At 39.1% G+C, this 24,301-nt stretch overlaps 1 protein-coding gene across 1 annotated transcript; it reads left to right on the top strand.

Moving 5' to 3' along the window:
- The first annotated feature begins 1,871 nt into the window (after nt 1-1,871).
- tmem38b (transmembrane protein 38B) lies at nt 1,872-18,476 on the top strand. Its single transcript, XM_038733571.1, has 6 exons — nt 1,872-2,303; nt 14,255-14,411; nt 14,859-15,043; nt 15,185-15,272; nt 16,001-16,118; nt 17,535-18,476. Exons 1-6 carry the CDS (start codon nt 2,180-2,182, stop codon nt 17,835-17,837), a joined length of 975 nt encoding a protein of 324 aa, XP_038589499.1. The 5' UTR covers nt 1,872-2,179; the 3' UTR covers nt 17,838-18,476.
- The last annotated feature ends 5,825 nt before the right edge of the window (nt 18,477-24,301 follow it).

The raw sequence follows: 24,301 nt of genomic DNA, 5'->3' as shown, positions 1-24,301 counted from the left end.
AGTATCAGTACATTGTCCATATTCTTGAGACCACAGGAATGTCTCTCATGAGGTATGTGTAACTAGTTCTGGTTAACTCAGCTTCTGTATCAAATTCAGCATGTAGAAAATAAATGTTACATTCTTCAGATAATGTTAACATGGCGTGTGAGTTATTATACATTTGACCCTGAATTGCAAAGTTGGTATCTTTTGTTCTTTGTTACCTGTATGGGTTACAGAGGAGGGATTAGTGAGAGTCATAAAGTGGCCCGTTGTCACTTAAAGTTTATTGACATCTCTGGGGTTATTAGACCTATAGGTTTCAGATAATCGGACACCGGGTCAATAGTAATAGTTACTTAACTTCCCTTGATGTCATCCCTTGAGGCATATGTTTGCATACATCATTGCATTTATAATTTTGGGAAATAAAGTAGCCAAACCAAATGCTGACTAAATCTTATGTGTATGTTATGTATTATAAATTAACAAAATATGGCTCTACTTTCTTCTTTAATTGTACAAAGCATATACCTTAATTAAAATGAGATCAGGTGTCCATCATGGGAATGACTTGTTACTTATCAAATTCTCATTTATGTGTGTCAAATAGGATGAAGGTGAAAGGGCCAATAGAAAATGAAAGAAATTGGAGTATTTTGTAATGTATCAATATAATAATAATATTTAAATTCAGTTTAATCATCTCCTTTTGTGCTTCATGGCCTTATGTCTTCTCTATTATGTTGTTCTTATGTCTTCTAGTGAATAATATATATACGGTACTATACACAAAACAACACATTTTCATGACACACTGACATGAATGTATAGGCCTATACTAAAAAAACACTAAAATATAACTTGATTATGGTTTTCAGTTAGGATGGGTGGGATTAGCTGGTGAAAATGAAAATTATTGGGTCCAACGCTCAAAGCTAAATCACAAATGATTAGCAGATGTACTATTATTAATAACGTAATAAATACCAGCTAAAAGGACATCAGCAATTTTATAACATGTTATTAACATATTCATATCAATTATATCTTATAAAATTGATGTAAAATACCCTACTATGCGTCAGGTCTACCTGTAGACTCCACATATTAAAGTTAATGTTTTTGCATGATTTATGTTGCTTAATTTATGATTCCTTGTGGATTACATGACTTTTGTATTCACTTATAATGCTCGGTTGTTGTTTTTTTAAATCTCACCAGCACAATTGCCTTCTTTTCTTTTGTTGTTGTGTTTCTGCTGCTTTGTTTTATATTGCTAATAAAAACATTCCTTTTGTCGTTTACAACTTACAGAATCACTTGACTTGTAAGCTATGTTGTTGGTCAGTGTTGCTCGTTATACACCTTTTTATATATGATTTCTATATATGATATATATAGATTTCTAACTTTTATATTTATTTATTATCTTGTTGGTTTATCATTACGTATTTTATTGTACTTAGGTGTATTTTATTTTGTGTATCGTATCATGTATTTTGTATATTCAACTATGTATATCCAAGTTTGCTCATTTTTACGTGTCTTCTGTCTTTTGTACAGTGTACTGGGACCATGTCGTTGGTGATTTTACACTTTAATTAATCTGACGTGACTTTGTCAGCTACTGTACTTGTGTGTAGGCTACATAATAGCTCTATCTAAATTTGATTCTTTTGTAAAACAAAAGAAGACCACAGTCAGGCCTACAACAACACTGACCATTTGTAAGTGTGTGTGCTGTGTACAGTCTGTTTGCTTTTACACAGACCTGTAGCATCACCTCACGCAGCCACACTATGACACGTGATTGGCTCGCAGTGCTCTCTCCTCCAATCACAAAGCCGCTTTGGCTCCGCCCGCTACCTACTTGACATCACTAGCATGGCGGAACACAGCAGGAATTCCGCCCATGAGCCGATGACAGCCTCTCTGATGAGGTAACAGCGATGATGACCATCCTCTCGCAATACAGTTCTGTTGCCCCGGTGGTCCCTAAAGTCAACTAACCAGCTGGCAGCTGTTTGGGCCGCCGGCTGGTGTCAGACTTGACAGACGGTGGATGAAGCAGAGTGTTCGCCCTGATGCTCCGAGTTGGACTGGTGCCTTTTTTTCTTCTTTTTTTACACTTGAACTCCTTGCTGAGATTAACTAGTCTATCTTACTCTCGTTGAAGAGTTTTATAAGTAAGAAGATGGATTTGTTGGCGGTGCTGCATTTGGACGAGCTTTCCCACGGGCTGGCAAACTTGTCCATGTTTCCATACTTTGACATGGCGCACTATATCGTGTCAATCATGGCTCTGAGGGAGCAGCCAGGTAAGTGGCAGACCCAAAGTTCAAGCGCATGATTAACTTACTGCTGTCCCAGGCATGACATTTAGAAACAAATCAACTGTTTTGCTTTGTTTTGCAAAAGTTTGACCTTTTGAAACTTTTAACTTCGATAGTAGACCTGCAGCTATCTTGGTGTTTTACGTTAGTCACCAGAATGCCACGCAGCCACAAGGGATGTTGTGTTGCAACTTGCATTACTTGAATTACACGCTTACTCTTGAAATGTTGGCAACTTCAATGAAAATTAAGCTATTCTGTTCTTTTCCATTTTCATTTGTGCATATAATCTCAGCACCTCCTATATTCTGTTCCACTGATGTGTTAAAGCTAGGGAAGGCTGTATTTCAGGAGCATTTTGTTAGGTTATAAAAATCTCTTTACAGGTCAACAACCATCAATAAATCAAAGGCGGACACAAAAATGGGGGGGGGATCAGGTGTCACTCTGTGGCTGTCAAAATGTTTTGGCTGGCCTACCTGTCTGTTACCTACTCTACCTCTGATTGGCTTAGCATGACGATAAGTTTCTCAAGTAGCCCTCACTCAAAGCAAACAGAAACGGAACAAAAGTTTTTGCTGTTCTATTGTCTTCAGCAAATTAGCTGTGGAAAGTAGATTTGCCATAAATCTTCAATAGGCTTTTTCCCCCGCTCAAATCACTGAACCCACATCTGTATGGGACAGCCCTTTAATTCCTTCACCATGCCGGTAAATCTGAATGAATAATACTATGGTTCTCATTGTTTCCGCAAAATTAGCTGAACAATTGAATTGTGGAAAATCTAAGCGATCTAACATGTCCATATTGACAAAGGTTTAGGGGTTTTATACATCCAAAGCACTTACATAAAAAAACAGACCAGGCTTCTAATTGAGACCTGCATTTATTTGTCAAGATTTGTAGCCACACCAGGCCAGTAAAAGGGACAGGTGTTCATTTGGGATTTCAGTCTTTAATTGAGGTTATCCATCTTCATGGATCGTGGATTGGGCGACTCCACTGGTTGCAAAGAAAGGTCAAATTGTATAGAAGTCTATGGAAAAAAACACCCTACGTCTCATTTAATTGATTACCTCAGTAAACACTTTCCTAACCTAACACTTTCTGAGTTTTTAGTCTCAGTCGCTAGTTTCAAGTCTTTTTCAATACATCATGATGTTCATTTTATATTTACGTTTTTATAAACAAAATTGTTAAGCCACAATAATTCTTCTAAATGCGGTCCATTTGTTTACAGTATAGGTAACAACCTAGTAGCGGAGGGTGAGAAAAAACAATGTTAAGTTGTTTATTAGCTCGAGATTGTTAAACATAAGAAGAACCAGTTAAGTGTAGGCCACTGAGATGCATCAGCCACTTTGGTGGATGAAACGGATGCGAAGGCAGCTAACAATCCAATCACAGTGTAACCCTTGCTGTATTTTAATGTCGTTGAACAGAATTAACACAGTGTGAAATAGTAATAGGCCATGACTCAACATAACAATCACCCCAGATCTCCCCTTTCAACGATCATTGGGTTAACTGTTTGGATCGGGTTGTGGGTTGCCTGGTTGCCTGGTTGCCTGGTTGCAGTGAAAGAAAGTGTATAGTGTGTAGCGTAGATTGTGTTTCATAGACAATCTGGCAACTTGGGTTAGATCAGACAAACATGCAAAACTTACATCCGTACATGACAAACGTGAGAAAAAACAAAACTGCAGGGAGATGGTATGAATGAATGAATAACCATGAACAGCATGAGCGATAAACAACACATAAAACACATAGATGTGTGTTAAAGTCCATAAAAAACCCTGACACCCCTTCCAGTACATGAGATGCATGAAACCCGCAAGTTCAACTCCCGGGTATAAAATTAACCAGATCTTCCTCCATGTGCCGTGGAGCAATAGAGCACTAGAGACTTCCACTGCAGGCTTATTAATAGAATAATAGAAGTAGAATAATAGAAATAATAGATATATGGAATGTACTTGTACAGCACCTTTCTAGTCTTTAGACCACTCAACACGCTGTACTCTATGTGTCACATTCACATACGCTCATACACTGATGGCAGAGGCTGCTATTAAAAGTTGCCAACTGCTCATCAAAAATAAACTAATCCCAAACACATACTCACACATCGAGCATTTTGGTGTTAAGTATTTTGTCCAAGGACACTTTGACAGAGGACTGGAGGAGCCAGGTATCGAACTACCAACCTTCCGATTAATGTGCGACCAGCTCTACCTCTAAACCACAGCTGCCCCGTATATGTGAGGTTGGTTAGTTAAAACCAAAATAACTGGCTGCAGATAATGGTATATAATGGTATTCTGCCATGATGAATTAAAAAAATAATCAAATTAATTTGTAAAACACACTGCTGGACTAAATGTGTACCTGAAATTATTTTGATATAATTTGATATAATATGTTTAGTGCTGGGCAATAACTCACTTATATAATTTGTTGAATTTCAATAACTATAGTTCCAAATAAATAGTTCCAAGAAAACTTTTACTAAAACCCAAAACATTTGTCACTATTGGTTCCTTTGCTACATGTGACAAGTTTTTGTCCAGTAGTGGTGAAAGTATTTTAATGCTTTGCTTATGTAAAAGTAGTAATACTATAGTGTAGACATACTTAATTACAAGTTCTGCATTCAACTTTAAGTAAAAGTATAGAAGTATTATTAGCAAAATATACTGTATTATTACCAATGCATCAGTTTGGTTTTATATATATATATATATATATATATATATATATATATATATATATATATATATATATATATATATATATATATATATATATATATATATATATATATATATATATATGCAATCAACAACATCAGAGTACAACATCCGTTTTAATACTGTTTGTTATTTTGCATACATTTGCTGTGTTGATAGCACTGACGGAGTGATTGAAAAACTTTAAAACCCAAATTGCAAGGAAGGTTAAAATCAAGGGCAACTGGGCTTGGTTGAAGATAATTGAAGACGTTTCGGCCCTCATCCAGGAGACTTCTTCAGTTCTCTTTAAAACAAACTGTTTCACTGAGCCTCAGTCAACTGTATCGGATCAGACCAAAAGCAGGCACCGAGCCAACTGTGTTATGTCACTGAGATAATGTCTGCAGGGACAGGTGGACTTTAACTCCACAGCAAGTTGACTTTCCACACACACACGAACATGCAAGAACACACACACAGTCCATTGTAGTCCCACTGCTGTAAATACGTTCTATTTTTGAACTTGCCTTGTAAAGCATCTGAGCTGCTGTGACCTTTTAACCCTTTGTCCTCTGCTCCCATCTAGCTGTAGCTGAAAAACAGAAACGGAGAGAGTAAAATAAGACAAACAATGTGCCTGAGGTCAGCAAACTCAACATGAAATCGTATTTTCCCTTTGTGTCTCTGTAAAATCGGAATAAAATAAACACTCAGGGAGCCAGCTCCAGTTCTTCTTCTTCCTCAAAAAGGAAAGGAATGCCATAAACCTTCCAACCCTCCCTTTTGTTTCTCTTTCCTGTGTGAAATCTTCTCTTCCTGCTCTGCAGTGCATCCAGTCTGAGAGTTAAGTGCTGGAGCTGCTCAACACGTTCGCAAAGATTGGTATTTTTCTGAACATTTTCAAGAAGACAACACACAGCTTGCTTAATTAGGCATTAAACACAAAGGCAAATATGTTTTCTGCAAAGTATTTTAGAAGAATTTGCCAGTTTTCTTCATATTTGTTGCACTACAGTTTACTGTGGACATATTTTGTGGCATGTGAGTGGATTGTAGAGGAAGTAGGAAGACGGGGACGTGGAGAAGGAGCAGTGGTTATATGTCAATTAGAGATAAACCACGTTTTTCTTATCTAGTGCTGCCTGAAGTTACTCTGCCCACAGAGAGAAGACGAGAGGGGTAGAAAAAGTACTTTGAAGAGCTGTAAAAGTAAAATAATGGGCAAAGGAAAATAAGGCATCGGCTTAGGAGAGGTTGGGGTGAAATAGAGAAGAAAAGTGTCAGAGCAATGGACTTGACAAAAATGGAGAATTATTAAATTGCAGATTGAGAAAGATGTTGGGTAGTAAAGAAAAAGATGGAGCTTGGGAGTTAGTTTCAGGAGAGGAGTGTTATTTACAGGCTCAGAAAATGTGTATGGCAGGAGAGATGCTGTCCTCCTGGTTAAAACTGGTTTCAGACTTTTTGAAACTATTCACTACTGCAGTGCTGCAACAGCTGAGCTGTTTCTCAGCTACAAGACTCGTCGACTGCTTGACTGTAAGACTAATCACAAAGAAGAAGCATTCAAGCGAGAAGCGGAAAGTAACGGAGAAAGAGGCGAACGGCAGAACGTTTTTTGTTTACTAGGCCTATTTAAAACCTTATGATTGCAGATCAGGGCCGTAGCGCATTCGCGCAGCACATCCTCTCCCTCGTCTCTCTCTCTCTCTCTCTGTCTCTCTCATGAACACCGCAGTACAAATCTGTCCACCACAACGCTGGCCATGTCGGAGACCCAGCTTTAAGAAAGTTCTTAGTAATGAGTAATGGTTTAAAGAGGTGGTATTATGCTTTTTGTTTTTTTCCCTCTCCTTTATTGAGTTATATATCTTTTTTGTGCATGTAACAGGTTTGCAAAGTGAAAAAGCCCAAAGTCCAGCCCAAAAGGAGTTCCCATCACACTACCTTGTTTCTTACGACCCCGCGCTTCTCTGCTTCTGATTGGCTAGTAGTCCCTACCTGGGAACTGCGCATGTGCAACTCCCAACAAAGATTTTGTATAAGTAAGATGCATCACTCTGTAGCTCCAGAGCGGAGCGTACAACACATAGGGTGAAAAGAAGAGCTACAGCAATGTGCAGTATGAGAAAAATATGGTGTTTTTTTGAAAATTAAACCATGTAAACCTGTTCTGGTACAACCCCTAAATAAGAATTTGAACCTGAAAATGAGCATAATCCCACCTCTTTAAAGTACATCAAGGAACATCTGGCTCGTGATGTAGCCTACAGAACATTCTCCACATATAAAACTTATAAGTAGTTTGGAAAAAGTACCGTAAAACTTCAATTAATAGCAGAATCAAAACACTTACATGAGAGGATGATGTGATAAGAGCCAGGAGTCGTTGGATTAAACACATCAGGTAAGATATATTTCTACGTGGAACATAGCTACATTATCTAGCTAGTAGCAAGAAAGCAATGAACGTTAGCTAGCTTTACCGTGCTAACATGTTGGTGACATATATTGTGCGAGACGAGAGATGTAGTTCATTGAGCGGTTTCACACAAAACATGTAACTACTGTTTTACAACAAAATGAGACTTTCTTGACTTGCAAAATTCTATTTTAAATTGACCAACATCATATGTGTAATTCTTATAAAAAGATAAGTTGTCTCTCGCCATTGACTACCGTATATAATTTTTCCAAAATAAGGTCCCATGAACCGGAAGCGGAAGTGAGTGACTCTCTATTGGTAGAAAAAGCAGTTCAAAACAGAGCTTTCAGAACAGGAGGAAACCTGAGGTTTTCGCTCACAGTGATTTCTTATAAATGCTTTAACCACATTTTTTGAAACTTTGGCCATGTTTAACATGAACATCCAACATTATAACATTGTAGATAAGTCATAAAATGTGGAAAAGCATGATAGGTCTCCTTTAATACAAATATTAATGTTTAAATGTATGATCAATATGTCTGTATGGACATGCTACACATCGTTAGATCGGTTAGAGTTCCTTGATTTTTTTATATTCCTTTTGTCTGTAAGCGTCCACCGATCAAAAGAATCAAAACAGCTTTTCATAAAAATGAATCCAAGTCGTAAATCCTGTCGTGTGAAGTTCATCACTCTCTGTCTGTTACTTCAAAATGAAAGAGCATGTCGGAGCTAGATCAAATGAATGACGTGTATTTGATATTATTGGATAAGTTTTATACAAGTAATATTCTGTTTGAAATAAATAAACTGTTTTAAGGAATTAAAGACCTGTCCCATATGGACACCTCTCCCAAATATAGGCAGGGTCACTTCAGAGATTTTAGCAAATAAAAGCCCGGGCTATTATTCAAAGTTTTACGGTAGTACGAAAGGGGACTGTTGTTTTATTATTCTAAATAGACATTACATCGTTAGTGTGCAGTTGTGGTTATAGTACTTGCTTTTATTTTATATACAGGTGCTGGTCATATAATTAGAATATTCCTCATAATACCCCATAGATTTTCTATAGGGTTAAGGTCAGGCGAGTTTGCTGGCCGATTAAGAACAGGGATACCATGGTCCTTCAACCAGGTACTGGTAGCTTTGGCACTGTGTGCAGGTGCCAAGTCCTGTTGGAAAATGAAATCTGCATCTCCATAAAGTTGGTCAGCAGCAGGAGTGCTCTAATACTTCCTGGTAGACGGCTGCGTTGACCTTGGACCTCAGAAAACACAGTGGACCAACACCAGTAGATGACATGGCACCCCAAACCATCACTGACTGTGGAAACTTTACACTGGGCTTCAAGCAACGTTGACTCAAAATTTACTTTCATCGGAGAACATAACTTTGGACCACTCAGCAGCAGTATGCTTTTTTCTACCACATCTTTTCCTTCCCTTCGCCTCTCTATTAATGTGCTTGGACACAGAGCTCTGTGAACAGCCAGCCTCTTTAGCAATGACCTTTTGTGTCCTGCTCTCCTTGTGCAAGGTGTCAATGGTCGTCTTTTGGACAGCTGTCAAGTCAGCAGTCTTCCCCATGATTGTGTAGCCTACAGAACTAGACTGAGAGACCATTTAAAGGCCTTTGCAGGTGTTTTGAGTTAATTAGCTGATTGGAGTTTGGCACCAGGTGTCTTCAATATTGAACCTTTTCACAATATTCTAATTTTCTGAGATACTGATTTTGGGGTTTTCATTAGTTGGAAATCAGTAATTCACTTGAAAGTTGTTTAATTAGTTAAATGGTTTAATTAGGGTTAGGGGGTGACAAAAATAATCGTGACTAGTCGACTAATCTAATAAATAATTTACAGATTAGTCGACTACAAAAATAGTCATTAGTTGCAGCCCTAGCCACAACAACAACAGAGTCCACTCTCTACCTTCCCATTGGAGATGTACAGAGAGAAATAGATCGAAATAATAGAGAAGAAAGAGAGGGGGAAAAAAAGGAATTGAAAATACAACCGACACAGTATGACATGTTACAGCTGTGGTGTACTTATACCTATATACCCCATATTTGACTTGTAAATGTGTCTCCTTCAAATGCAAAACAGGAAACCGGAACTTCTGGTAAGGGTGTGTGTGTGTGTGTGTAGCTCAGCATGTCAGAGCAGTCCTAGCAGTGTATTATATTTCTGTATGCACTGCTTTACAAACTTGACTCAGGCTTGTAACAAAAGGAGTCCACAAACACACACACACACACGTTCACATAATTGGTAAAAAAAAAAAAGAAAAGAAAAGGTAGAGATATGGATGAAGTCAGTTGTGAAAGGTAGGGGTGTCCCCGACTAAGGATTTACATAGTAATACATGCACGTTGCGGTTCCTCGCTGGTCTATTCCAAGTACTGTTAAAAATTATTTTATATTCTTTGTGTGGTTCATCAGTGGTGACAAATGATTCGAACATGATCCTTGTTTCATAATGTCTCTTCGACTGTGAGATTCAGAGTCGAAACAGGCGGCGCCTATCGACTGTTCAGGGTCACCCCTAGTGTGAGGCGCGTATGGATAGATGAAGGTATGTGTGTGAGTGTTTTAATAGATGCAAACCCAAACCAAAAGTTTGAAGGCCATGTAAATATACTGAGGTTAGAGAGACCGCCTTGGGTACTTTGGGGAGTAGCCTTTTTGTGTCTTTAGTCCCTCCCACCTCTCAGGTGAAGCCAGTTGCTCTAATGACCCACCCAGGCTCCTGCAAGAAGAAAACAGAGCAGCACAGGAAGCCGGGCGGGTGGTCCGTCATAATTGGAATGCATTTGTTGCATCCATGCATATGGGGATTGAAATTATGCTTTGTTAAAAAAGGTTGCTATCTCTTAAATGAAACAAAATTACTTTTCCTCTTGAAAGTTGGTGCTCTGCCAGTTAGGTTCAGACACAGACTACAGCAGTTTGTTTCGCTCTGGAACTAAAAGTGATGACCTAACAACAATGTTTAGTATGCTAGCAATGTGCTGCACTTGTGAACTGTGTGCTACATCTGCTGTGAGACACAAAGAGGACATGTGCTGAGCATGTGTATTACCACTTTTTCCTATCTGACGTTGGAAGGCATTTTTCTTGTCTTTGTTGTTTTTGGCAACTTCCTTCTCATCTAACTGTGGCAACTAGTTTAGATGAGGAGGAACACAAAAGTTCATTACATCAGACTTAATGTGCACCAGTAAAACGGACTTGTGACACTGTTTTCACTTGCAAAATTCAACTCACAAAAAAACTGTTAACTTTGATACTTCTCTGTTTTTGTATTCCTACTAGTTAGTTCTGGTATAGCAGAGGTGTTGTGAGACATGCTTACCCAGCGAGAGTTGGAGGCAGGTGTGGAGGGAGAGACGTGAGGTGAAAAAAGAGAGATGAAAGGAACAGATGCATACCGACCTTCTGAAAACAACAGGAAGTTATTTTGTTTGGCCTGCTCACTATCAGTGGTTGAGCAGCAGCAGTGGCTCATGGAGGTTATTAAGGCTCGCAATTTGCACCAAAATACATACTTTAATAATAAAACACACATTAAAAAAAAAAAAAAATAGATTATTGTATACATAAACAATGAATAAACAAACACCCACAAGATCATAGAAAGATAATAGAATAAGACACTGGGCCAATCAGTTCTTATTTTTTGTGTCCTTAAAAACACACGTATTTTTAAAGATAACGAGGAAGCAAATGGAATAGAACACGTGCTGTACATTGTCAGCGTCTTAAAGATATGCAGCTTTTCCTGCTTTGGTAGACCAAAAGTTAGTTTTCTTTAAATTCACAAAGTCTGCCCTATCTGAAAGTAGTTATAATATCAAGGAAGATTTATTTATCATTTTACAACACAGGGTTGTATAACAAGATTAAGTTGTAGTTCCCTTTGAGCTACTCAATATTATCTGAAAAATTTATATACACTAAATTAGGGATGCACCGAATGTTCGGCCACAGAAATTAATCGACGTCAAAAGACCGAATAAATTTTACCGAATTATTACGTTGACATGTCGGCAGTGTGCATTTTAAAGTGTCTGAGAAAGATGCAAAAATGGCTGTTTGCAGACACTGTTCTGTTGAATTGTCTCCTAGCACATCCACTCATCTGTGGCTGACTTTTTAGAAAAGGCAACAAACGGTCTGACCTGCTTTGAGTGTTTCTGTCACTTGTTTCTGAGAAGGTGATTAAGCTAGCCGCACCTAAATTTGGACACTGAGACACACCTTACACCTTCCCTGAGAATCATCACATCTTCTGTATCAAAGTAATCCAGTGATAGTTGTCTGTAGGTCCAATGATACATTGCAAACAAGAACCTTTAATAGCTAATTGATATTTTGCTATTTGCCAAAATGTAAACAAATATAGGCAAAGAGAATGGACCTCAGATTGTAGGCCACAGCTAACTAACTGACTCCATGGCAACAACAAACTTTCTATATCCCCCATAGCCCTCAAACTATGGGAACTGTAGTTCCAAAACTTGCAGCATAGTTATCCCTCAAATCAAAGGAAGACACAAAATAATAATATGAGCTTCAAAATCTATTAATAGGAACTTTTGCTGCGTGTAAAAGTTCATATTAATGGTTGCCAAATGGTTGTGTATCATGGTAATTTTATTTTTGATACCTTAAGTAAATTTAGCTTTTATAACTTGAATACTTTAAACGCTGGTCTTCTACTTGTAATGGAGTATTTTTACTTTGTTGTATTGGTAAGGGATCTAAGTTTTTAATCCCCCCCCCACGTTGTGTCATACTCAAACAGCATATTATGTGTCATTCAGTTTTTTTCCCCTTCTTTTCAGCATCAGAAATGAAAATGTTCTTAAATGTCTCTCATTCAGAAACTTAAAATCATTTGAATATTCCTAATTCTTATTCATAAGTGAGAGGAAAGTTAAAAAGTGAGCCTCACAGACTGAGTACATTGGGAGCCTGCAGAGGAAGCAGATAGAGCTATAAACCCTCCTGGTCCCCCCCCCCCACAGGAGTCTATAATCGTCTGTAATCCTCAGATTACCAGTATGGTCCTGTGTGCGGCCATACTGACTCGGGGCAGGTGGCTCAGGTTTGACTGAGCACTACCTGTCTGAGGTTAAGTGAAACACATAGTGTACATTGGCAGCATTAACTTTTTGGTAGAGTCACAAGTGACTCTTTTTTTTTCTCCCACCCCTATTGGCTATTAGGGTTCTTGCCTGCCTGTCGCTGGAGTCGGTGCGGCACGGTTGTGGCGTCCTACTCTCACTAACAACTACATTCTGTAACAGGCTAATACCTATTGCACTCCACTGACCTGTTTGTCCTGGGATGGGACTTCTGCTCTGCTTGAATACTTAACACACATAAACACAAACATGGATGTTAGCATGGTTTTCACAGATGCACCCACATGCCCCCCCCCCCCCCCCCCCCACACACACACACATTTAGGTTGTCCCTGGTAAAATTATTCTTGATGCTTTTCTTTCAGTTATTTAAATTAATTGTTATTCCACCCTGCGACCCTGTACGCAGTATAAATGGATGGATGGATGGTTATTATTCCAGCTCTCATGGCTGTGCTGTGTTGTTTATTTATTTTGCTTGACTGTTTCTCATTTTCATTTCTCTCTCAGTTGTCTTCCTATGTCAGCTGTTTATTGCTGCTGTTCGGCTGGTTGTCTCTTTGTTTTTTGTTTGTTTGTTGTTTGTTATTCTCTGCCCCAAGCACCCCTCCCCGTTCTCTTTTGTTACTTTCAGCAAATGGTGTTTCACTCTGCTATTTCCTGTTGTCCCCACCCCCCATCCCCGTTCTCTTGCAGGTGTTGTCCTTTCTCTGTGCTGTCTTTCTTTGTGCTGTGTTTGTTCCCCCCATCCCCATGTCTGCCCCCCTGTCCGGCCCGGTGACAAATAAATTTAAATAAATACTAAAACAGACAAAGGAGTATATTTATCTCTTGTTAAGGTTAAATCTGTCTGGCACAACATTGTATCCAGCTCCTCATACTCTGTACCTGCTTGCTGGGCAGGACAGGTTTAAAATTAAGATAGTATTGGACTATCTCTGCAAGGGTAGGTAAGAGTTTTATAGTTATATGAAGGATGTCCAAAACAGTAGCTAAGTAACAATTATTTTACAGTGGAGACTTACAGTAAGAACATCTAAATGTCATAATACACAGCAGGTCACATTCTTTTTGAGTTGCCTATAACTCATGTTTTTTCATGTTAGTAAGCATGTAAATGGTTCAAGTGGCAAAAAGGAATACAGAGTACTTTTTAATCAGGGTGGAAACAGAGGGATCATTGAGAAGCTCGTTGTTATCTGTAAATGTTGTGCCTCTGCTCTGTACTTTGAACTGTGGGCCCAGATGCGAGTAATGTGCCTGACAAACCTCTATCTCTTTGTTCCCTGTTTTGGTTAGCTCTAACTCCACTGTTTTTTAATACCCTCATATGTTTAAGATGAATTGGTTTATGCAACAATATTGTAGACTTCACCTTTTAGTCTAGACTAAATGTTACTCATATCCACAAAGCATGTCTCTTAATCTTTGTTGTAGTGGATGGATTTATATATGACAGTAAACATGTCTATGTTTAATGCTTCAACAGTCATTGCAAGGTGTTCCCAGGCTTTTACAGATCCTGTAGGAATGCTTATACCTTTATGTATGGACAATATACCACATATGGGGGACTCTACAATGATCCTGCTGGTAAATTTACTTCTGTTTTTGTGCAGGTGCTCTTGAGGTCTCCAGGGTCAGCCCCTTAGCCTGCTGGTTCAGCTCCATGCTCTTCTGTTTTGGTGGAGCTGTGCTATCTGGGATCATGCTGGCCGAACCAGCTGTTGCCCCTTTGTCCAACAGCACCAGTGTTCTGCTTGCTTCAATCATTTGGTAAATATCTGGGACTGAAATATATAGTATGTAGATGGACAAAGGTTGTGAAGCAACAACAGGATTAGTGAGAGGCTCTCTGCAACTTTGAGGAAAAGGGATAAACAAACATGTCAGTGTCTTTTCCTCTATGCAGAAATATGCAGCTGCTCGATTTCCTTTAAAGGGAGCATGAAATGTGGAAGACACTGAATGAAACAGTGAAGTTATTGTACAGTTCCCGCCTCTTAATATGGAGCCTGTGGTACCCTCTACTGGTGGCACATATAATTACACTCTTTTCACAAAAATACACACTGCCCCCTGCTGGTGAAGTGCGGAGACTGGCATGTGATACTGTCAAAATCTTTAATGAACACATTACACACAGCACGTAGCTGAGTTTGTTTGTGTGTATGTGTGTGTGTGTGCGCGCAGTATTTATTTGAGCCATATGTGTCTATACAGGTACCTGGTGTTCTACTGCCCCATGGACCTGGTTTACTGTTGCGCTGCCCTGCTGCCTCTCAGGCTGGTGCTGTCAGGAATGAAGGAAGTGACCAGGACGTGGAAGGTGCTCGGTGGGGTCACCCAGGCACACAGCAAATACAAGGACAGTCTGCTGGTTATGATTGCCATTGGGTGGGTTAGAGGTCAGTAGCTGATGGGGCATGCTGAAGAATTTTTACAACATAGCTGAAAGAGCTATGAAGTAACCATAGTGTTTTAATGATAATATTATATCAGACATGTATTCCCATATGAATATGTATGTGTCTCTTTTCTACTATTAGGAGCTGGAGGTGGTCTTATAAGTAATTTTGAGCAGCTTGTTCGAGGTGTATGGAAACCAGAGACTAATGAGCTCCTCAAAATGTCTTAGTAAGTCTTCTATAGATCTCTTTTTATATTACATAGGTGGTTTTTGTCTTAACTTAGTACTCATAAAACTATAATTTCAGTACACTGAATGTGTATTGTGGTGTCTTGAGTGTAATGAAAATGGAAAGGAATACAGACATTTTGGAACATATGCTTATTTACGTAAAGACTACAAGGTTGTGTGCTGGGCGCAGTCACTCCTTTGAGTCTCTACTGGTTATGTTCGGTCACTATGTTACTTATGGATGGAATTATAGTGAAAAGAAATGATTCCCCTTTTTTCTGGGGGCCCCCTGGAACCCCTCAAGGACCCCTGGGGGTCCCCGCACCCCACTTTAAGAACCACACATTTACCTTACAGACATGAGAGTGGTAAGGATAATCTCAAGTACCTCTCGGCAAGACTGTGAATAAGCATATTTCCCAAAATGCCAAACTATTCCGAACCCAAGATAGAGATGTGCGTATAAAAAGCTTGAGAAAAATGTTCTTTTTGTTACCTTAAGGCAGCAAACTGATGAGTTATTTACTCAAGGGGATGCCATTTTACATCTACAGTGATGATGTGTGTCTCTAGTTTAGTTAATTTGTGCAAAATAATTCAAGCACATAAGATGTGGTGTCTTTTTAAGTGTGTGCATAAAGTTCACCCTCATTATTTTAGATGTTTTAATATTTTTGAAACCAATATTATATAATAACTGCTTCGTTTTTGCATGCTTGTTAAGCCCCACCAAGATCACCCTGATAGGGGCGGTGCTGTTTGCTCTGCAGCAAACCCATTACCTGCCTCTCCAGAAGCATCACCTGATGCTCGTCTACACCATCTTTACCGTCGTCAACAAGGTCAGTCTGATGCATTGAGCGTAACTCATACCTGACGCTGTGACCTTGAAAGTATTTACCCAAGGTGGTCGTGATTCAGATACAAAACAAGAAAGCGTGTTTGGTACATTTAATTGGTTACCTATTGCAAAGAAAACCATTTTAAACCATTCATATTTGATCTCAACTTGACTCAGGTATAACAAATGTGTACAACATCTGTGGTATCTTGTCTTCTAAATGACCTTACTCTCTCTGCTTTTTTGAAGTTTTGACTAATGTGACTCACATTAGCTCGGTATTACCCGTAGGGCTGGGGCTTTTGCATCATTTTCATCAGCTTGCATCATCCACCCTTCTCTTCTCTGGGAAACTTGTGCTCTTGACTGAGACACAGATAAATCTACTATGTCTTCTTTCAACTCTCATTCTGTTAGCTCCCTCTGACTCTGATCTGTCAAATTAACGCCAAGCCATTTCGTCAGATTTAAGAGTTGTGTCCAAACCTGCTATTTATTATTTTTTGTTTCTGATGATGCTGAAGTTATGCTCTCATCCCCTAATGACAATAAAATATTAATATATTAGCCATTTATTTTGTGTGTTTGTAAACTCTGTATGTATGACACGCTTTCCATGGAAAAAAAAACTACATACCATGGGCATATTGCATGAGCAAATTTTCCAATACCATCTTGTATTTGTAGGAGACTTAACCTCACAATGTGTTTTTGAATTAAATCACTTTGGATTTTGGAGATTTTAATTCTGCAATAAAACTTGAGGACAGAGGAAAATGCTGTCAATAGATCACTGACATATTATAAAGTTGGCAAACAGTTGTCTAAATACACATCCAGCAGATTCAGAGCAACATTAACATTCATTTAAAGTTGTGTTTCTGGCTACCTGATGACTGTCCAATATTCACTCTCTTTTTAGCTCTGTTTTTGGTCTCCACCAACTCTTGAAGGAAATACTTGGCTATTTAGCTGCTAAATACTCCACTATGACCACTAGCAAGTTGCTAACCGGGTGTGCCTGCACAAAATATTTTTAAAGCTTTTTAAACCGCTTCCTTCTTTGTCTGAAAATGTTGCTGATACGAGCGGTGAGAGTAAACCAAAACAGTAAAGCTGTTGGCTTGAAAACCAAAACAAAGAGCTAAAAGAAGCTTTAAAGCCACATAGATCTGAAGGGAGCTGCACAATTGATCATTCTCTGTAGCGGCCCCTTTCATGTATTAGTAGTCAAGTGATGAATTGTTAATTTAAAAATATTTATTATAGCAGCTTTAAAGATAGCTGATATGGTGAAGGAATATGAGACTTTTCCAAAGGATTAGATAGTTACATATACTCTATTCTAAACCAATAATCACATTACACCCTCTCTCCTCACATCCTGTCTTGACACTTTTCTCTTCTCTTTTATTAGTCAAGGATGATGCTGACAGGCTCCTCTGCCTCGCCATTTGCTGCCATCGAGTCGGCTGTCTACAAGACCCTCTTCACCGGCTACTTTCCTTATGCTGTCCTCAATGACGATTTAAAGAAAGAGTGTATTGACAGTGGCAAAACCAATATGACGACCTCCTCTGCAACAACCAAAGAGTCCCATGAGAATGGAGCAGCAGCGCAGCGTACCCCAGTTTCCCCTGTCAAGCTACAAAGTCGATCGCTCAAAGCCAAAGAGGAGTCAGAGAGTGCAGAGACAACAAGCTGCAAGAAGGCCGACTAGTCAGCCTCTGCCCCATAGCGCTGTTTCACCTCTAAGCAGGGTTATGGAGTCATTCTGATTCAGATTTTTCATGTCAGGACTTAAACTTTCTGACTGCTGAAATAGAATTTCAAAAGAAGCTGACTCAAGCTAACCAACCCTGCACCTTATTGTGGGATAATCACCTCGTCCTTAAAGTACCTGATATTTTTGCTGTGGGAGATATCCTTGGGCTGATTGCACACTTGCAGTACAACGTGTAGCTTCATTTTTAATATATTAATTATATATTAATTATATTAGTACAGTTTGTATTGGCTTACAAACTGATGAGAATTTTATCTCTGGGTTTTGGGAACAATGCTGTGCACCTGCTGATCTTTGAATGTCTATGTATCCTTTTCTCTCTGCTCTATTCTGCTTCATGTGAATGCTGAATTTCCTACTCTGAAATGGTTAGAAAATGTTTTTAAAAAGAGATATTCTATTCTATGACGCACAGATATTTTATTCTATTTATACTAAATAATTTCACTCTTGAATGTATAACTATTTGAAATGGAAGACGACTTTTTTTATTGTATTCTGTTTCTTGGCTGAATGCTTTGAATTACACTTTAAGCATGAGAATAAATAGGTGCAAATGCACTATAAAATGTGCACATTTTTGTGATTTTGTAGTACAGTTTAGTGAACATAGACCCAACTCTTGAAAAGCACCAAACAGATAATTAGTTACATTTTAAAATGCATATGTCCCTGAAAGAAAGCTCCTAATTAACACAAAATCAAACATCATGTAGCTCTCTTAGCACATTTGTTCACAGTATAATTTTTCAATGGTTAAATGAGATCTACATTAGCTGTTGGTAAGTTGATATAAAGCAGCACAGTGTCCAGAAGTAACCTCCTCTATAGGCTGAAACATTGCATCAGTCTGACATCAGCACCTGATTGATACCTCACCCTCTTTAAAAAGCTGCTGGAGAGAGATCCCCCAAATCCCCCCCAATTCCCATCTATGTAACCTCAGACGGTGAAGAACCCCCCGGTGAATACAAATTAAGAACAGAAGGAGGTTTGTTGAAGAGAAAAAGCGCCCAAAAGACGATCAAAAGCGATACTGGTTGAGATGATGTACCTGTCTTTAATATGCCTCAAGTCCACAGATGCCAGACGCAAGCATGTCTGTAATGGGCTTGTTCCTTAAAGTGTTTGCTGCAAAACTGCTATGTGTGCGCATGTGTGTATTGATCTTCCCCACTCTAAAGTGAACTGTGGGACATGGAAAACTGAAAGACATGTTAATAAGGCACTGTTTTCTTTACGCTGCCTCCTAAGACAAGAAGACAGGTGACATGATGACAGCTCAGAGCCTGATAGTTCCCAGACAATTCTCTTAATGAGGTCCAGACCTGTATGACCCTCACCACAATTACTCACTGAACTGAACAGCCCCCCCACTGTCGAGCCCCTGTTCCTTTTGCCTCCACCCCTCGCTCCCTGCACTTCACCTGCAGCACATCTCCCCAGCCTCTTTTTATCCCCAGATTTCTGCCTGTTTCCCACTTATTAGGGGCAGAATATTAATCCTTAAATGTGTGCACACTGGTTTAGGAACACACACACACACACACACACACACACACACAAACACAAACACACACACACAAATTATATTCATAATGCATGCACACATTCCTATAAACTTGACTTTGAACCCACAGTGGTGTGTGAGTAGAGGTCACGGATATAGCAAGGATGTGTCATAACATGGCTCAGAAATAACAGATTTTCCATGACACACACCTGCACATAAGGCAAGTACATGTATCTACACATTACTATACACATGACGGAACCCACTGTGATGTCTAAGTAGTTCAGGGAGATACTGAGGCCATGGCATACTCTCCACAAACAACCCCACAACAGAGAAAGAGCAAAAGGAACAATTAAGTGATCCCTCATTACCAGGAACATGTTAACTGTTGTTCATTATGAAACGATCCCATCTAGACCATCCTGCTGCCATAAATGTTCACCAGCAAATCCATAGCTGAAAATACTCCCAGACAAATGCACTGTTTACTCCTGTTTGGGTAACGCTGCCTAAAAACTACAGTGCCCAGGCATTTTAGAAAATCACTTGTCCTTTTTGTTTTTAAATGAAACTAAATAGTATAAAGTTTACATCTTCAGAATGAGCTTGGGGCTGAGCGAATCAGAAGTCAGAAAGTATTGTGAGACAGTCTGCTGCACAGTTGGCCAGTCTTTTCATTGGATTTGTTGACGCGCAAAAAAATGGAATATCCTTATCCTTTAAATTGCTCATTCAATGATTAATTTTCTCCCTTGAATAAGAATTTATTTGCATCTAGAATCTCTAAATATATTCAAATAAATTGTGAAATTGTAGCACTTTTTTGGAATGAGATATTCATGACTACGGCGTCACATGTTTTCTTTAAGTAATCTGTTAATGTCACACACATTTTTTTCATGAAATGGTTTTCTTACATGGCTTGAACCTTCATTCCCCGCTTAAACGCACTCATTGATCTTATAACACCATGAGGCTATAAACACTTGGTTGCATTTTAACTTCTACTGCTGCCAGGATAGGGTCCTTGTTGCTGAGCAGTGTAGGACAGGTGATTACCACTTGGTGGCGTGAGGAGGCGTCGTGTCTGATGGCTTGATGCCTGGGAACTGACAGGCTGGCCAGCAGCTGCAGGCAAGAGGGGATGGGGACAGGAGGGGACCCTCTTTGCAGAGCCAATGGTAGCTCCCAGCACGTGTGTGAGAGTGTGTGGTCTGGTTTTGTCTGCAGTTGTGGGGATTGACTTTAGACAGGTCACTATTCTAGGGAGGACATTTTCGGTTGGGAGGGCATTTTGGATGGATCAAAAAGATTGTTTGAGGGTAATGGGTAGAGGGTTAGTGGCAAAATTACTTTCTAGGTGTCAACTGATTTTTGTTTTTTTTAAACCTTGCAGTACAGGGGTTTCAGGGACTCTACTGTGCATCACGTCCTCCTATAGTCCTCTTAAGTATAGCAAAACCAGCCAACTTGTATGTAGATATGTGTGGGTTTTGGTTTATCTGTGTCGGTGCATGTGCATGTGAATGTGACAAAAAAGGCTAAGTCCATGCTCTGGGGCACACACACATGCACACCTAGAAACACAAATGCAACGACACATACACTCACCAAATCCCTCCAACAACTAGTAAGACCAAGGCCCTTTGTTTTCCTCTCTTTCTCCAAAGAAACTAACATGGCCCAATACACACATTCACACATCTAAAGTCATTGCGTACATATATAATTGTTTATTTTGGTGATAACACGAAAATATATCACCAATGAGGTTAATTCCAGTCGGTCTCAGTCACCTCATTGACGTTTTGCTCTACCAGACCTCCCATCACTCCACGAAAATGGGAAAGTGTTAAAACTAGCTGCAATCTTGTGGCTTGTGGCTGTGCACCTGCTCCAACTCAGTGGTGTCTAAATGTGATGTCTCTTGATGGACATTGTTTGGCCTCTCACCACATACTGACATGATCTCTATTGGAGCTATGTCCACCCATTCTCCTCTGAGCTGATGTCTGCCATGGATGATATATCAACTTAAAGAACAAATGGAATAAAAAAGGTTTCATGGGTGCTACATACAGTAGCAGCAAAACACGTGGTATAGTAATAATTCTTTTTCACTGACAATTTCTTCCTTTTGGGATTTTTTTTAAATGATCAAAGTGTTTTTTAATCCAAAGTTTTGTCAAATGACTCTGTGGGTGATGCAATCAAACTCATTATCTCTTCAAGCGAGATGAAAGTAAAGAGAGAACTGCTTGGGACCACACAGGAAAGAGGCTGTGGGAAGTTAAGGAGAAGGAAGGAGAAAGGCAGATAGAGGGCAAGAAAGAAAGAGAGAGGGAAATACTAACTTAAATGTGGTGACCACATAGGAGTCACATCAGGGCATCATGACTGTGTTGTAGTGTTGTATGCATGACATCTCTCTCTCTCTCTCACTCACACTCACTCACACACACACACACACACACACACACACACACACACACACACACACACACACACACACACACACACTCACACATACAAACACAGCAGTCTCTTCAGAGAGCTCTAAGTGAGCGCCAAACGAAACGGTCCATGTCTACCACCATTCAAGATCCGACTTGTAAAGAACAGCTGCAAGGAGAATGCCATAAAATGGAGCTACTGTAATCTGACTAGCAAGTTGGCTGTGTGTGTGTGTGTGTGTGTGTGTGTGTGCGCGTGCGTGCGTGTGTGTGTGTGTGTGTGTGTGTGTGTGTGTGTGTGTATATGTGAGAGAGAGAGAGAGAGGGAAATAGAAACACTGGAGAATTAAAGGGTTTCCTCCAAAGTTTATGTAGATTACTTTGCACTTTAACTAGCAAGCATGAAATTTGTTCTAGGGTTACCAAACTTCTGCACATCACTTTATACTTTATACTGACATGTTGAAGAAGCATAAAAACAGCTGTGATGTGGTTTTGGTCAATATACTGCCACTGAATCTCAGATGAAATTTACATCTTAGAAGGATGCAGGAATACAAATTGCACTTGGGTTAAATACACTAACAGTGAGTGTTATTCATTTTTTATAGAAACCTAAAACAGCTAAAATTTACGTGATGGACATTTTAGCTATTTTTGAATAAAATTACATAAAATATTGCAGTCATTACTATATTGCTGGGTTTTATACTTACAGCATTATATAGGGAAACGTTCTGTATGACGAGAATACTATATTGAAAGTTAACATTTTGCCCAACCCCATTTACATTTATGAGGAGCACACACAAGTATTAAAATCACCTCTCAGTATAATAATACACCAAGTGCACTAAGTGCAGTCCCAATAACGACCTTAGAGCTAAATAAAAAAATTCAACATGATAAGCTTTACAAAGATTGATTTATTGCAGGCCGGTTTCATTGGACTGCAGTAGACTGATCTGGTGTGCCTGATAAACTTGTAAATTACTGTATGACTGGACTGAGCAATAACTGTACCTCTTTTACTGTTGGTACTAAGGCACTCTTACTTTGTACTTACTTTTAGGTTATTTTGAGAATGACCAAAAAATATGTTACTTCTTCAACCACTAGAGCTTTGTCTGGATGCTACTTACAGTACATAAGCTATATGTACAGTGTTTTTATTGAGTTTCTTGCTTCTTAAAATTATTTTGAACATAATTTTTACATTTATTTATTGTATTTTTTATTAATTATATTTAGTTCCACCATCTTGGTGAATGACAAGACTATGTTTTGTTTGAATACAAGTATATTGACAATAAAGTTGAACCAAATATGGCATTTGTTTCAGTTCCAAAATTACTAAAATACTCTTGGTCTGCTAGACCTCCACGTTTAATTCGTGCAGTGGGAGAACCCAACTTTCATTGTGGAAAAACAACAAGTAGGCTATTATTGATATTAAAAATAATTGGCTTTATGGAGCTGAAATAACCCAGCACAAAACAGCAGACAGACACAGTTGGTGACTTGCTGGTGAACATAGTGAAGCATTTAGCAACTCCAAATGAATGATCATTTTGTTCTGTAACTGCTGGATATTTACCAGTCCACAAATCAAACTTCAAAGGTGATATGCCTGTGTTATACTAAAAGCTTACCTCCGCTGCCCCGAAGTGGCCAAAAAGTCATTGCAGGTTTAACCACTCACAGTTATTGATGTTGGGTCTGAACTGCACTTACCTCATTTACCTGTCGTTTAGCAACTGTTGTACTCACAATTAATTCCAGAATGTGTTAACAAATATTATTAGCATGCACTTTGTTAGCAAGGATGGCTGTTAACCTGTTTTTCATTAAAGATTACAACTTTGTCCAAATGGGAATGTGGAAGAAGGCCGAGAGGTGCATATTAGAGCCTTTGTCAGAGGTCCACATCTGATGAATGGGAACTACATTTCTTAAGGATCCAGGTTCTGTGATTCTTATGAATCCATTTGCATGTGACCTTGAATACATGCAAGGTGTCTGGATAAAAGCTCTACCAAACCACAACATTATCCATGGACTGTGGACACTTAAAGACGTGTTACATTCAGTTTTGTGGCCATGTTTACGGACATAATTTTATAGTGTTATAGAGTTAATTGTAATATGGTCACATTTCTTGAGGACAATTTGACATGAAGTTTCCTCAGACATTGGCTTTTAGTCCTTAACTCTGGTTGGATGTTCTGCTGGTGCTTCTGCTCTCATACTTGTTCCCATTCCACCTTGGAAACGAGGAAAGCTTGGGGTGTACTCTTCACTTCTTTTGTTCTCTTCCGTATTTCTGTTCACATAAGCATGGCCAGTAGTTGGTACATGGTGTGCTTCTGTCACTCCCCCTCCTCCTCCTTTCCTCCTCCTCTTCTTTTCTTCTTTCACTGAGGAAGCAG

The sequence above is a fragment of the Micropterus salmoides genome, unplaced genomic scaffold, assembly GCF_014851395.1.
Source record: "Micropterus salmoides isolate LMB-PRFRI ecotype aquatic unplaced genomic scaffold, ASM1485139v1 Ms_hic_scaffold_20, whole genome shotgun sequence".
Taxonomy (NCBI): domain Eukaryota; kingdom Metazoa; phylum Chordata; class Actinopteri; order Centrarchiformes; family Centrarchidae; genus Micropterus; species Micropterus salmoides.
The sequence above is the reverse complement of the archived record's forward strand: the minus strand, read 5'-3'. Positions and strand labels throughout refer to the sequence as shown.

What these genes read in the sequence shown, in the direction of transcription:
- tmem38b (XM_038733571.1), top strand. Translation starts at nt 2,180, where the DNA reads ATGGATTTGTTGGCGGTGCTGCATTTGGACGAGCTTTCCCACGGGCTG. An exon ending in GGCTCTGAGGGAGCAGCCAG is followed by an intron (nt 2,304 to 14,254) that starts GTAAGTGGCAGA and finishes GTTTTTGTGCAG; the next exon opens with GTGCTCTTGAGGTCTCCAGG. An exon ending in TCTTTACCGTCGTCAACAAG is followed by an intron (nt 16,119 to 17,534) that starts GTCAGTCTGATG and finishes CTCTTTTATTAG; the next exon opens with TCAAGGATGATGCTGACAGG.